Source organism: Plectropomus leopardus, chromosome 13 (genome assembly GCF_026936395.1).
Source record: "Plectropomus leopardus strain MGB_pleo_1.0 chromosome 13, ASM2693639v1, whole genome shotgun sequence".
Classification (NCBI taxonomy): domain Eukaryota; kingdom Metazoa; phylum Chordata; class Actinopteri; order Perciformes; family Serranidae; genus Plectropomus; species Plectropomus leopardus.
In genome coordinates, this window is record NC_142188.1 from 18,421,722 (window position 1) to 18,436,362 (window position 14,641).

General features: G+C 41.1%; 1 protein-coding gene and 1 non-coding gene across 2 annotated transcripts; both read left to right on the forward strand.

The window, feature by feature from the left end:
- Nucleotides 1-2,059: 2,059 nt before the first annotated feature.
- Nucleotides 2,060-13,817, forward strand: pprc1 (PPARG related coactivator 1). The gene is made up of 14 exons (XM_042502232.2): nt 2,060-2,281; nt 4,863-4,958; nt 5,078-5,227; nt 5,414-5,494; nt 5,589-7,581; nt 8,672-8,725; nt 9,693-9,753; nt 9,992-10,059; nt 10,681-11,401; nt 11,502-11,705; nt 11,826-11,904; nt 11,994-12,115; nt 12,405-12,556; nt 13,349-13,817. Exons 1-14 carry the CDS (start codon nt 2,201-2,203, stop codon nt 13,447-13,449), a joined length of 3,963 nt encoding a protein of 1,320 aa, XP_042358166.2. The 5' UTR covers nt 2,060-2,200; the 3' UTR covers nt 13,450-13,817.
- LOC121955062 (small nucleolar RNA SNORA50) lies at nt 12,185-12,324 on the forward strand. The gene has a single exon (XR_006106590.1). It is a non-coding gene; the product is annotated as a small nucleolar RNA SNORA50 (small nucleolar RNA).
- Nucleotides 13,818-14,641: the final 824 nt, after the last annotated feature.

Below are 14,641 nucleotides of genomic sequence, written 5' to 3' on the forward strand. Positions count from 1 at the left end.
TTTACAAAGAAGAGTAACAGTGAGCCTCTATGACTTTTACTGAACAATGCCCTCTGTGGCCCCAATGGATAATTACAGCATTATTTTAAGTGCTAACAGTCAAAAAGTAAACTTTTACTTCTTTTTAACTTGACTACTCATTCTCAGAAAGGTGAATGTATTATTTTTTCAAAATAGTCTTGTTTGATTATGACCTGGTATTTTAACGCAAGAAAATCAAACCTCTTGCATGATTTCATGTAGCTACAAAGAAATGCACTTTTAATGCAAATGCTCGGCCAAATTAATGCATCACATTTTTTAAACTCAAAATAGTGAAGGATATACAGACAACCGAACACAATCGAAAACAAAAAGAGTGAGAACATGCTTGAAATGACTGTTATTGTGTAATTTTATGAGTCACGACCTTTGAATCTGCCCATTCCAATAAGTTAGAGCTGAAACAGTGCAAAGAGTTGACAGTTCTGTCTGATATCAGGCAAATTGTGTAACCCGACAGTGTGAGTAAAGTATGGCTAAAATGTTAACAAATTTCTCTTCCTTTAACTGTGGCACAAAACACAGCTCAGTCTGGAGGGGAAAACCAACAAATGATGTTTTTCTCATCCAAAGAACAACATAAGAGTTCTCCAGTCCTGAAGAGCCCTCCTTAGTGCCTCATTTCAACAGTCAGTGAAAGCAGGAGCAATGAGACTAAAACTGCTGGATAGAAAGCGGCAAGGGAGTTCAGTATAAGCACTGCCAATAAACCTGTTCTAGAAAAACAGAACTTTCACGAAACTTCCTTGTATAATTTTACACAACTTAATTTTTAAAATTTGTACTAAAAATGATATAAAGAGATTTGAAAAAAAAAAAACAGAACAATTTGCATCCAAAGCAGAGTAAAAGTACCTAAGCATTAGCATCAAAATACACTTAAAGTACCAAAAGTAAAAGTATTCTCTATGTGAAGTGGCCAATTTTGCAATAAGATTTATACATGTTGTATTGGATTATAATTATTGATGCAATAATATGTTAATTACTTTAATGCTGCAGCAGTAAACGCGAAGCTAAGTTTTATTTACTTTATTGTTGGGTGCCTTAACCTATAATAATATATCATAATTTATAAGGTATTCATATTTTGCGTTAACAAAATAAATCTATACCAAAGCTGTCAAGTAGATGTAGTGGAGTAAAAAGTAGCCTATAATATTTGCCCCCAAAATGTAGTGGAGTAGCCGAGCAGTAGGCCTATAGCATGAAATGGAAATAACTAAATGTAAGTGCAGGTCGCTCAAAGTTGTACTATTCAGTTGTGAATATATTCAGTCGTGTAAAGTAATGACCAGATTTTACAAATGAGACAAGTACAAATCATTACTTCAGTAACAGCGATCACACAATGCGAGGGGTTTACCTAATTGGTTATAAAGTTGTAGGATTTGAATACTTTTGGTCAGTTTTAACTACATTTATTCGAGTTTGATATTGTTCTAAGAAATGTATTTAGATCTGATTTTTTTAAAGTGGTACATGCGGGAAATTTATATACTATTAAATACTACTATTTCCTGGGGAAATTTGGATTTGTGAATAATATTTACAAATTGGCTTCTTTCAGTGAAATGTACTTGCCTAAATGTCTTTGGAGATTCAACTGAAAATCAGTCCAGAGGACAGTCTGAAGTACAGTACTTGAGTAAATGTACATAGTTATTTTCCATCTTTCGAAATACTCAATTTCTAATAATATTAAACAGAGAAAAGCAGCAAATCAACATTCATTTGAGGAACTAGAACCAACAAATACTTATTTTACTGCACTAACTAACCTACCTGCATGTACGTATGTATTAGAGAGTTTGTATCCTGTTGTTTCTGCCATTTTTAGCACTGTGTCTAAATGAATAAACTGACTCGCATAGTTTTGACTGGTATAATGCCTGATGCGTTTTTTCCTCTTCTTTTTGTTGCACAGATGTAACAGCCAGCCCCCACAAAGCAGGAACTTTACGACATTTTAATTAGAATTACCAAAAAAAAAAACGTGGTCACACGACGTTCACCCCTGACCCGCGGCATCATTTTACGTCATTTTGCCGGGAATGTCGGACCACGTGTCTGCTGCCGGCGTGCTGGTTTCTCTGCTGCTCTGCTATTCATCACTTTTCATTCGGAAACAGTCGGGGCAGGGAGTGTACTTAGCAAGATGGCGGCGCGGTGGGGAGCAGGCGAGGATACTTTAACTGCGTGCAATATGGATTTTTTCCCCATAGACACACTAGACGAGGTAAATAATATATTCTTCGATCTATTTCCTATCATCATATCCAGCTGTTATTAGTTCAGTGTGTGTTTTATAGCCATGGCAGAGCGTGTTGTGTGTGCGTGCTGTACGCTGCGCATGGAAAAGTGACACGTGGATGCCAGTGTAGTATCACAATTAAAACTTATTTAACGCGCACCTATTGTTTTGTTGTTTTTACAGCTTGGTAACTCTTTTGTTGTTTGTTTATTGAATGATGCTTAATACTTTTTCATAAATATGGTGGTGTTTTTCAGCTGTATAATGCTAGCTGGTGAGTCAGTATAGCTTCGCCGGCCGGTTAGTGAACGACGCAGGTGTCCTCCCGTATAATACAAATGTCGTTTGAACCAGTGAAGTGACAGTTATGTATTTTTATCAATAGTGGGCTTGGCATGTGCACCAACTGCGTGATCAATATCAGAAATACGCGTTTAAGCTCCAGCACTGTGCAAAAGTACTCTGTGTACTCACCAACTGATTCATATACACGTGGTATCAAACACTGCAAGATGCTAAAGAGCTAGCTTTATCATCACTGCAGTATACTTATCTTTTGCTTGACAGTGGTTATGGTGTTTCATGTTAATCCTGCCATGGTGTAGTTTATAGGCTCCGTGCCAACACGTTGCAGTAATGTGTCATCAACTCAGGGGTGATGCACCCAGCGATTAAGCGATTTTATATTTAGGCAATGACTGCAATCAGCACATGTACGTAAACCTGCGTGGTTATTTACTCTGACTGCAGCAGCAAAGCCGGTTTTCATTCAAAACCTGTGTGTGCATCCACATGTGGTTTAGTCGTGGTGAATCACATGTTGGCTTACTTCACACATGCGCAGTAGGCACGCTTAATCTAAGCTACACACACCCGTCCATAGAGTTTATAAATAACTTCTTGACTTTTTAATGTATTGTGTTTAAAGAAAATGTATTTGAATGTTGCACATCATTTGATAACTCTTCATATATCACTCAGGAGCAGTGATGAGGGCCCTGCTCCTGTTTGTTGTAGTGCAACACGTGGGCATGGTAGCTTCGCTTTGGACGGGGTGAGGCGAGGATCAAACATGTCTGCGCACTGTGTGTGCATGTGTGGACAGCAACACGTGGGTCACTGTGAGAGACTGCCGTGTTTTTAGACCAAAGTGCAAAATGTTATCAGTTATTTTGCTAATATAAGAGACCTGTGTGCTGGACTTAACGTATTTATGCATATGAACCAAATCTGTAAGAGTTGCATTACAAGTGAGCCTTCAGTCACATGGCATCTTGCACATTTCAGATGGATTTCATATTCATTTTTGCAAAGCTGTATTTAAAATGTAGTAACTTAAGAGTTACCAGTGTTATACATTGATTTTAGTCTCTTTTTGGGGGGACAGATTAACCTGATAAAGAATTAACTCTATATTAAAGTTATAACTTATATTGATAATGTAAGTCTAAAATAGAGTCCTGCATATTGAGAATTTAGATCTTTACTTCAAACATATAAAATAAAATGGTGGCGAAATAAAAATATTAGTAAGAAAACAACACCCAACTAACCATAATACATATTCATTACACAACAACATAGTATTTCATGTCAGAAAAGGAGTTGGAGGAAGTGAATACTGTTCAAATCCTAACCCCACCCTTTTTTTCTTTTGTCAGGAAAACATATTCAATGTGAATATTCCCACTTTCCACTCCAGTATTTATCATACACACTTTGATCAAATCAAACAAAAATTAAACGGTTGAGACAAAATAGTAACAATAAAAAGGCATTTGTTCCATGTTCTGGTATATTTCATATTATTGGAAAACGCCTCTGGTATTTTGTTTTTCCTTCCTAGCTGGAACTCAAAGCATGTGTCCTCACTTGCCTCCTGGGGTTTCCTTTTCTGACTCTCATTTTCAGATGCCTCACTTGAACTCAGACATAATTCCACTTTCAACCACCCAATAAGTAGATGAAATTGACCTATTTCACTGTCCAACTTTTACAGACTAGACTGGTTTACAACATTTTCAGTTTAAGTTTTTTTGATTGTTTAGAATCAGGATGTTGACTCTGCCTAATAAATACTGTTTTTGTTTTAAAGTTTGTTTGTTTGTTTGTTTGTTGTCAAAGAGCTCCTTTCAGTCCAGTTGTAATGGAAATACAGCAACAGTATGTGATACTACAATGATATTACCTTGTGGACCAGATCTGCCTGAAGTCCCAGATCTCCATTTACCCCCACATCTGCAAACATTGAAAAAGGAAGAGACTTAATAGTTTTTAATCAAATAGTGTAACTGCCATGACAAAATAACGCAACAAGCCTCTAAATCATGCTTACTATTGAAAGTAGCGAAATATGTGGTTTTATGTGGTTATATTCTTTGGATTTGGGCACACTGATGCTATAAACATTTATTTTCAGGAACAAGTGTTTGTCTTCACTCTATACTGTAGTAATTCAATTTCAGTGGTCACAATTATGTACTTGGCTGCTTGCAGATAGTTTTTTGTTTTCAGTTGCGTTTTTGCCAAAGAAGTATGTTTTTTTTTTCCTTTTTTTCCTCTCCAGGCTGATGGCCTCACCTCTGCAGAAACTCTAGAGGCACTTCAAAGCTGCTTGGACCCCTCTATTCTCTCTATCTTTGAGGAAGTGCCAACAACAGAGGCAAGACAAGTTTTACATGATTGAACTTATAGTAGTACAAGACAGATCTACAGTGTGTAAGCATTGCACAGTTGTTTGTTAATACTCCCTGTTGACCTTATTTCTATGTTTTTATTTAGACTAAAGGTTTAGATGAGGAGAGCGAAGCTACGCTGCTAACCGCCCTGACAGAAATCCTCGACAATGTGGACGATGAGAACCTGTCCCCGTTTGACACACTGCCCGACTCAGACCTCTTGTCCGGTCAGAAGGGCAGAGAACACTCTCCGGTTAGTGCCCAGCTGTCATACATAACTCTAAAAGTGTCTTGCAGATTCTTGCTCTTAGGCAGAGTGAAAGGGCAACCTGCTGACCTCTGTGGTTCTACACCTATGCTATTATTATTTATGTTATTTTTAAAATGTAAAAAAAACCAAAAACGTTTTGGTCATTTTGCTTTTTCTTTCACTCTGTAGCTCAAGAGATTGCTGTGTTTGTCCCGTTCCCCTCCAGAGAAAGACGCACTGTATAGCACAAGAGCCTCATCAACGGGAAAGGTAGCTTTTCACACTGATTTAACATGTATATGAACTTGTTCAGCAGACACATTTCTGAATATGTCAGGATATTTGTTTCCTTCTCTGTACTCAGAGCCTCCCCAGGATACTGGCAGACTCTCTCCAGAGAAGTGATGGGGAGGAAGAGGAAGATGGCTCCCTCACTCTGAGCCCAGTGAGTCATGATTCATCTCCTGACAGCGACCTACACTGGGAAGGTCTGACCCTCCCGATTCCTGTCACCTTCGAGCAGAAGGAGGAAGATGGCGTCTCAGTTAGCCTTGGGGACTTGGTCAGGCACATGCACCCGTACTGTATGGCCATCTGTATGGAGAATGACGAGGGGGAACAGATGTTGCCCGAAGGAGGCATCTTACTTGAAGTTGTGGACCAGGGTGAAAATGGAGAGCCCATCCTGGCCATCCCAGACATGGATCTCTCTGTCTCTCTGCCACTTAAAGAGCAGTCTCCAGAAAATGAGCAGAAAGTTTCAGATGAAGAAGACGCAGCCTCTGACAGTTCAGAGCAAATAGTCGTTGACGATGAAGATGAAACGATCATTGAGGCTCCAGTGAAAATTGCGGCCCCTGTGACGCCAGGGGTGAAAGATGAGATGATCGTTAAAAGACAGAAGGAAGATATAAAAGAGAAAAGCCCCTCACGGAGAAAAAAGAAAAAGAAATGCAAGGAAGAGTGCCTGCCCAAACCTGTGGAGGGAAGAGTCCTTAGAAGTGGCACAGTAAGAAAGATGGCGCAGGACTCTCCCAAAAAGCCTGAAAAAAGGTCAGTCAAAGAAGAGAAGAAGGTTCCTCTTGCCTCAACTCAAGCGCCTTCTGAAAAACCTAAGAAATTAAATCAATGCCAAACTGAAATCACCACTACAACACTATTGCCTGACATGAGCGTGCAAGCTGCCACATCTATCTCACCCAGACAGGAAACAGCGCCGTTAAATGCCAGCCCTGAGAAGAGTCAGCTTAGCTGTCCACCCACAACAGTGACCTCTCAGCAGTCTGATGAAATGTGCAAACAGTTGGCCCCGGCCCCTGAGAAGCTGGAGGACTCATCAGCAGCTCCCTGTGCTGTCCTACCCCTGGTGTCTTCAGAGAGCCCTGCAGCTGCTCCCAGTTCTGCAACACCCCAGAATACACCACCTGTTAATGAGGCCCTCCCTCCTGCAGCCCCTGCAGACCCAAAGCCTAAATCACTCAGTCTAGCAGAGTACCGGCGGCTCAGGCAGCAGAAGAAGCCTACTCCGGTGGAAAAACCAGGCGACAACAGCACCAAGTGGCCCAGCCTCCCAGAGCTTCCCAAAGAGCTGCCCCCCATTCCCTGCCTGCCTGACCCCCGCCCCAAGGATCCTCGACGCCCTAACCCTGAGGCAGTGGAGGAGGTCAAACCTGCCTGGCAGCCAAGGGGACCGTGTGCACCACCCACCCCTGAGGCGCTGTTGGTGCCACCCTCCTACATGGTTGCCTCATCCAGCAAAGGTCCAGCTGCTCCTAAACCCCAGCAAACACCTGAAACTCCTAAACCTTCTGTACCCCAAAACCCCTCAGCTCCTGCACCAAATTCTGTGAGAAATTTACCCACACAACACACCACCGCTCAACCTGCAGTCGCTTGTGTGCCTCAGGGCTCTTGTTCTACAACTTCTTCAACATCTACCACTCAGTGCGTATCAAAAGCACTTTCAGGAGGAAAGAGTGGGGTCGACGAAAGGCTCCAGTCTCAGCCTGTATCTCCTAAGTCTGTAGAGCTCACTAAAACTTGTCCTAAAACCACTACAGAGGCAATCAAACCCACTGCTGCTACTGTGTCTGCTGCCAGTGCCCCCCAGACAGTTCCTGTGGTTACTGCTCCTGTGTCATTAAATGACCCCATCACATCGGATAGCAAGTCCTGCAGACCCACAGCCAATGGTACCCAGCTTTCTTCTTCTCTGGCTACCAATCTCTCCAACTCCCAGAGTCTGAAGGCTGAACCTGTTGTACTTGAAACTAAAGAGAAACCCACTACAGCAGTAAAACCCCAGAGGGCAAAGAGCCCCACCCAGGAGCTGATTGAGGCTTTTACCAGTGAGATAGGTGAGCTTTAAGTTGACTGCATATTTTTAGCGCTAAATGTTTAGTTATGTTCATGAAATGTTGATCATAATGACCTTTTTTTTCTATTATTTTGACGACATTTTTATTCACTTACTAGCAACAGTCACATAGTCATTGTTAATTAAATACAATTACAGAGTAAACCATTTTTTTCATTTTTTGTTTACAATGTAGAAACACAAAAAAACATCAGAACATGGGGTGTTTTGTGTTTGGGGTAAATGATTAAAGTTAAAGCATTAATAAATGTACAGAAGAGCGTTTGGGGGAAATACACTTTTTCCCAAATTCCCTCAAATTTAGTTTCTGTAACCCTTATTAAAAAGGCTATTCTTTCCATTACAAAGATGTCATAAATGACAGCAGTTCTCTGTGGGTTGGGCGACCAGCTGAAGCCATTTTTTGTAATAGCTTTTCTAGCAGCTTTACTTGGTATTCCAAATAAGTATTTAGTTTTAATATTCGTCAGTGTTGAAACACCAAAAATGAGCTCGCCCCACTTACATGTAACTGTCATCCCAATTATAGTCACTAATTGTATATAAACCTTATGCCAAAAAGCATTTACTTTTGGACAGGCCCAAAATAAATGGTAGTGGTTAGCTAAGTGGCTATTTATTTACACACATTTTTATATTTTTCTTGTGTCAAATACACATGTAAGCAATTGATTGGGTGACATACTAGCAGCTGGTGTGTATCCACAAAGCCCTTGTCAGAAAATTGCCTTGTCAGTGTCTCATCTCTGCTGCTCTGCAACTCTAGCCCGTACCTACTCTTCTCGAGTGATTGGCTGCTGTGCAGGAACTCCATATCAAAAATTATTTAGGAAAAGCTGTGTCTGCTTTTAGTGCAGTAAATTAATATGCCGTGTCACTGTAAAAATCAAAATACTTGCACCCCTTTTCAACTTAAACACCATTCTCTATAATTGTCCTACACCGGTCCGTTGCCACTTTAATTGGGTCTGTATCCTGTTTATTCTCTGTTCTGTGCTGTCTGTTAAATGTGTATAATTATTATGTGTTTGACATTTAAATACATAATCATCTGTTTATATATTTTGTAGGTATTGAAGCTGCTGATCTGACTAGCTTGCTGGAGCAGTTTGAGGAAACCCAAGGTAAACCATACTGGCTGATTGGTACTACATTCCAGACTGATTTCTGGCATACGGGTTGTTGTTCTGGCCAGAAGCTCACTGTGTCACATAGTTTCGTGCCATGTTAAATGTAGTCAGAGTATCAGTTTCCCTTGATTCATAATGGCGGGAAGACTCACACACCCCTGCAGCTCTATCTTTGGTTAGCAGCAGTGGGTAAGAGTATAGAAAGCCTTCCACTGAATAACTAAAGAGACTTCTAGGGATAGAAGCTTGTGCGTATCTTTAAAAGCGGGATCTCTGTGTAGTTGGATGACCATTCCCTCATATTTTTTTGACTAACGGCTTATACAAGACCTCTAAGTTCATAGTCCAACAAATGTGACCTATGGGACAAAGTTATTATCAGGCTGTTAATATGAGCCTTAGGCCTTATCTGATCCTCCGCCAGAAGTGTGATTAACTTTGAAAGATTGTGGACTTCTGACAAATCAAAATGGCAGATTTTGCGACTGAAACATTCCCCTTTAAGAGAAGAGTTTGGTGCTGCGGGGGGCAGAGAAGCTGCTTTGTGCTCTTGTCTGCTCAGCTGCTGGAATTCTGCCCTGTCCGCAGATCCATTTAACTCTCGCCCTGCTGTCTTTGTGTGGGCGGATGTACAAGCCTCAACCCTAACAAGTGCCTGGACTCTGTATGTGCCATTAGTCATGTCAGTGGACTTTTTATTGAACCGTCATACTGTGAACTATTATTAATGTAGACACTGACCATTTGGTGAACTCCCATGAAAAATACACTGTGTACTAGTTTTATGTGGGCAAAACACAAGACACTACATTTACACCTGACATGCTGCAGGTTGTACAGTTTATTCATGTCAGTCCAGCAGAATTTCTATCCACACAATTTTCATTTTTTTTCATTTGGGTGTGTTGCTGTTTGTTTTGTTATTGCTTGTGCTGATGCACCTATTTCTTCCTCTCTTTAGCCAAAGAGAAGCACTGTGTGCCGGAGGTCTGTGGTAGAGCAGCAGCTGTAGGAAACTCTAGGTGAGTTACCCTACAGCCTTCAAGCTGCTCTGTGTGGGTGACGGAGTCGTGGTTTGTGTGTGTGTGGAAATGACAAACACACACAACTCTTGCCAAGACCTACCGCTTTTCCCTGGTTTTGTGCAACCTGGCTTTTGTTTTTTGGTTTTTTGCTAGACTAAGCTGCACTCTTAATTAAGATGTGGCAGTGACATTATTTACCAGTGATATACTAACGGACTCTGTGCTCCATTTACAGTGTTGAGTTGGCTCCAGAGAAAACGGTTGTGGAGCGAGTGAGAGCCAATGACCTCTCAAGCACTGCAGGTAATTCAGCATTTTGACTTTGGCTTTAAGATAAGGCCATTATGTCTAATTGTTACAATTTGTGTAATTTTAAAGGGATCCTATTTTAGTCTGCCCTTCTATGGCTTTTGTGCTCTGTGCTCTCACCAGTAAAACAGCACACTCATTAAACATGGTTATCTGAAATACTACCTCATGATCAGAGATTTCCTACCATACTACAGAGATGAGTAGGGCTAGGTATCATTTAGTTTATTTCCAATATTGGTGCCAAAACAATACTTTTAATATGGCACTGGTGCCTGAACCAATACTTTTTTCAAAATAAAGCACTGAATGACAGTTAACATTTTCAAAGAAGAATGCCTTTTTTTTTTTTTTTTTGTTTAAATTGGAATATGATATAATTTAATACAATACACTATTAACAGAACTCTGCCACACACTCACTACGCTGATAATATGGCACCAAAATGAGGCATTGAAATCTGTCATGATTCAGTCCGGTTGGTACTTATCTAACAGTAACCAATGCCATAGTAGCACTGGGTTTCGGTACCCAACCCCTAGCGATGACTAAGTGACCAAGTGTTCTTGAATGTTGGGTGTAATTGTGGTGCACTCTCTTCCCCTCTGCTTCAGCTCTGACTCCTCCAGCCACTCCTCCCCATCAGATGTGGAAACCCCTGGCCCCTGTGGCCCTGCTGGGAAAGAGCAAAGCCGCTGAGGCCTCAAAGTTAAGCCCCTCTAAGGTTATCCAGATAGAAGCCCGACCTCTGCCCTCAGTCAGGAGCCGCAGCAAACCCACTCCTGCTGCTCCCTCTGTCACCCCCGAGGTGGCATGCATGGATCATGACTACTGCCTCCCCAACACAGGCACTTCAACGGGAGAGCAAGGCAAGCGCTGGAATGTTAAACAGCCATCTTTTATCACTATTAAACCCATCAAGCAGCCTGGTACAAGCACTACACGGACAACCCCAGCTGCCCCGGCACCGCTCACCACAAACACTGTGGTTACAACCAAAACACAGGAGTTTCCCCCGACAGAGCCCCTGGATCACAGGACTGATGGGATGGAGAAAAGCTCTGTTCTGGAGACTCCAGATGCTTCGCCTGCTCGGCAGGAGACTGATGCTGCTGTTAAAGAAGAAAGCCCAAGGAGAGGGCACTTCGGGAGGTCCTACCGTCAACATGCTGCTTATCGCACACCCAGCCCCAGATCTGGTCCCAGAGAGAGGACTGGAGGCAGGTCTAGAAAAAGGAGATCCCATCGCTCCCCCAGCCCTATGTCAAGTGGTTCAGAGTCAGACTCCAGTTCTTCTAGATCTCGGTCTAGATCACGCTCTCCATCAAAGAAAAGGTTCGGCCTCCATTCAGCATATGTTAAGTTCATACTGCATCTTGATGATGATTATTGGTCTTTATGACTTACCTTATCACTGGCACTTTTTCCTCTCTAGGTATCGTCCCCGTCACTCTGACAGTAGTTCCAGCTCCTCATCCCGGTCCTCCTCCCAGTCCTCTCCTTCGGTTTCCCGCTCCCCTCTCAGGAGGAGGAGGTACTCGTATTCTTCCTCTCGTTCTGGCTCTTGGAGTCGCTCCAGGTCACGGTCTAGATCCCCTCAGAGACGATCAGACTGGAGCAGAAGCAGAAAATTTTACAGGTGCGGTATATGAATCATGCCCATCTGGGTGGTGGTCCTTTATATGGATTTTATGGCCGTTTCACAAAGCAATTTAAAATAAAAAAAAAAAGGCTAAAGGTTTTATCTTGTCTTCCTCAGTCCCTCACACGTGTCCCACTATGGTCACAGTGCAAAGACAAATCAGGAAGAGGTGAAAAGACGCAAGGAGAAAGCCATTGTAAGTTAATTATACTCTGAGTACACAGGTCTCTGAACAAAATATTGTAACTATGAATCATCTGATCGACTACTTTTTTTCTCTCTCAGGAGGAACGCCGGGTCGTGTACGTTGGTCGAATCAGGGGTACGATGACCCAAAAAGAACTTAAAGAGCGCTTCTCTTTATTTGGTGAGATTGAGGACTGCACCCTGCACTTTAGAGACCATGGGTAAGGACATAAACTTCTGTTTAAATTACTTTACTGTTGACATTTTACTAAGAGCACAATATAAGCAAAATGCACTGTCTTTGAACCTTATTGGTCTCATCTGTGACCTCTTAGGCCAAGCTACAGTGCTAAAACAAATTCAGGCTTGTTCATAACTGGAGCCTCCTGGCAACACCCCTAGGTTGCTCTTTTAAAAGCAAGTCACAACTCAGAACTGTGTACAAACCAGTCATGACCTTCTCTAGATCTCTGACAAACCGAAAACTAATGGTTTGCCTATCTTTCAAAGGGACAACTACGGGTTTGTAACCTATTACGACACCAAGAACGCTTTCACGGCCATCGAGAACGGAAGCAAGTTGCGGAAGCCAGATGAGCTGCCGTTTGATCTCTGTTTTGGAGGAAGGAGACAGTTCTGCAAGACCAACTATGCTGACCTGGGTATGCACAAATCAACAGACACAACACAAAGTGCCTGTAGCCCTCACCCACAGTGCTGTTAGCCTTTTTAAACAGTATTGACGCTGTTTGTAGAAGATTAGAGATATTGCCTGCAGTTCATCCTGATAGTGTGCTCACAAGCTAAATGCAGCTGAGAGCCATTGTATTGTTTGAATTGCAGCCAGTGATGATTTGGAGGGATAATCACACTGCAGGAAGAAAGCTAATTTTTGCACACTGTCCTTTTAATGTGCTTTTTGCATGTTTACAAGGGGAAACTGCAATTTTCAATTTGCAAAGGTATACATAAAGATTTAGGATATTAAACATTTAACTACTGTTATTCAAGTTTCACAAAAGTCACCACAAATCCTAATTTGTGACTTGTTGTCAGGGTTGTGGCAACCACTGAAGAGATGTAAGCCATGTCCCTCTGTATTGATTTTATGATTGTGGAGGTTATATTCACCTGACCTGTTTAAATGACATTTTTATACACACAGATTGCACAAGGTGGATTTTACAACGCTGTGGGGTTTTTTAATGACCACATGAGAAGATTTTAAGAAAAAGGAAGTAAATTTTAGTTTTGGTGACTTGTCAAAAAATTTAGGTTGATATTTGCAGGTGGGATTTGGATCCATGACTTGCACATTTACAACATCCATGCTACAGCTGTAGAGTCGCACAGCAGTCTTTTGAAATTGTTCAACCTGATTACAGTATGTTCTGTTGTCCTTGTCCCATTTTATTTTACTGCAAAGCTGACTTTTTCTGTCCTTCTCTCTTCAGATTCAAGTAAGGAGTACGATCCATTGCCTGGGAAAGGCAAGTTTCATGCACTAGACTTCGACACTTTATTGAAGCAGGCCAAGCAGAATCAGAGGAGGTAACAGGAGGCCTGCAGCAGGAAGCAGCCGACATTTACCTCAGAGCCAACGGTTGGCTCCTCACCTGCAACACTGTCTTTACATTTTAGTTGTTGCATTAGTTTTTGTTGTTTTACTTTGTTTCTGCAAGCTAACACCTTCTATTGAAGTGAAGATTTGTAATGAAAGTAGTAAAAGAAAAAAAAATGGAATAAGTGAAATAATTTTTTTTTAAAGTTTTATTTAAATGTATAAGCAAATTTGAATTGTATGGAGAGAATAATTTTTAAAATGGGAAAAGGTACATGGAATGGAGCTCCCTAATGGCAGGGAAAGGTTGTAATACATTTAAATGTAGTACAAACCTAAATTAAAAGAAATAAAACCTGAAATGCATCTTGTTTTTAATTTCAACTTGTGTGTCTACATTCATTTTGTCATTTAGTTACATCTTACTTTAAGCCTTTCTAACACAAGATATTTTGACATGTCACAAGAAACTTATATGTATAAATAGTAAAATAATGACTGAATTCAGTTTTGCTGCTTTGGTGTAAGGGTCTTTGGGTCTACATTTTTCATGGCAAACGTACTGGCTCCAGAAAAAAGCACAGGTGAAACTAATTCTGTTTTGATTGCTAAATTTGATTAAATACCCAGTGAGCCAGTGTGCATTATAACAGAGTCCTGGAACTAGCTCATCTAAATGGTATGCACTTGTTACTAATCTTATTAATGAAACCTGTGCTTTTCCTGTTATGACAAGCCAAAAAATATACTTTAAAAGGGTTTAATCAGCTCACCCACTTTCATAACTTACTGGGATTCTCCAAATAAAACAGTCATCTGTAATGTTATTTGTAACACCTGTGATTTTCCTAACATGACAAGTTAGGCTGTGTGCTGTGAAAAAAGGGAGAACAAAGGGCCTTTTATACTGGCTTTCATTAACCCAATACACATTTTGCTTCCTTTGGGGTGTTATTTGCTGTATTAGGAGTTCTGGGTAATTATGCCAAAATATAATTGGTTATATGCTGTTGATTTCTAACAAAGCATGTGTGTTTTGCTGACACAGGGTACACTGGTTTAGATCATAACAAATGAGCAGCACCGCCCCTTTGGATGTGGTGTTGGAGCTCAGCGGCAGTCCTTATATGGACTGGAATCCCAAGATGTTACAAAGCTACCGAGATACTCAACACAATGCCCTAAC

Excerpts from the sequence above, each read along its gene's own strand:
- pprc1 (XM_042502232.2), top strand. The coding sequence starts at position 2,201 with ATGGCGGCGCGGTGGGGAGCAGGCGAGGATACTTTAACTGCGTGCAAT. Across the intron at positions 7,582-8,671 it reads GGCTTTTACCAGTGAGATAG|GTATTGAAGCTGCTGATCTG; the intron begins GTGAGCTTTAAG and ends TATATTTTGTAG. Across the intron at positions 8,726-9,692 it reads GCAGTTTGAGGAAACCCAAG|CCAAAGAGAAGCACTGTGTG; the intron begins GTAAACCATACT and ends TCCTCTCTTTAG.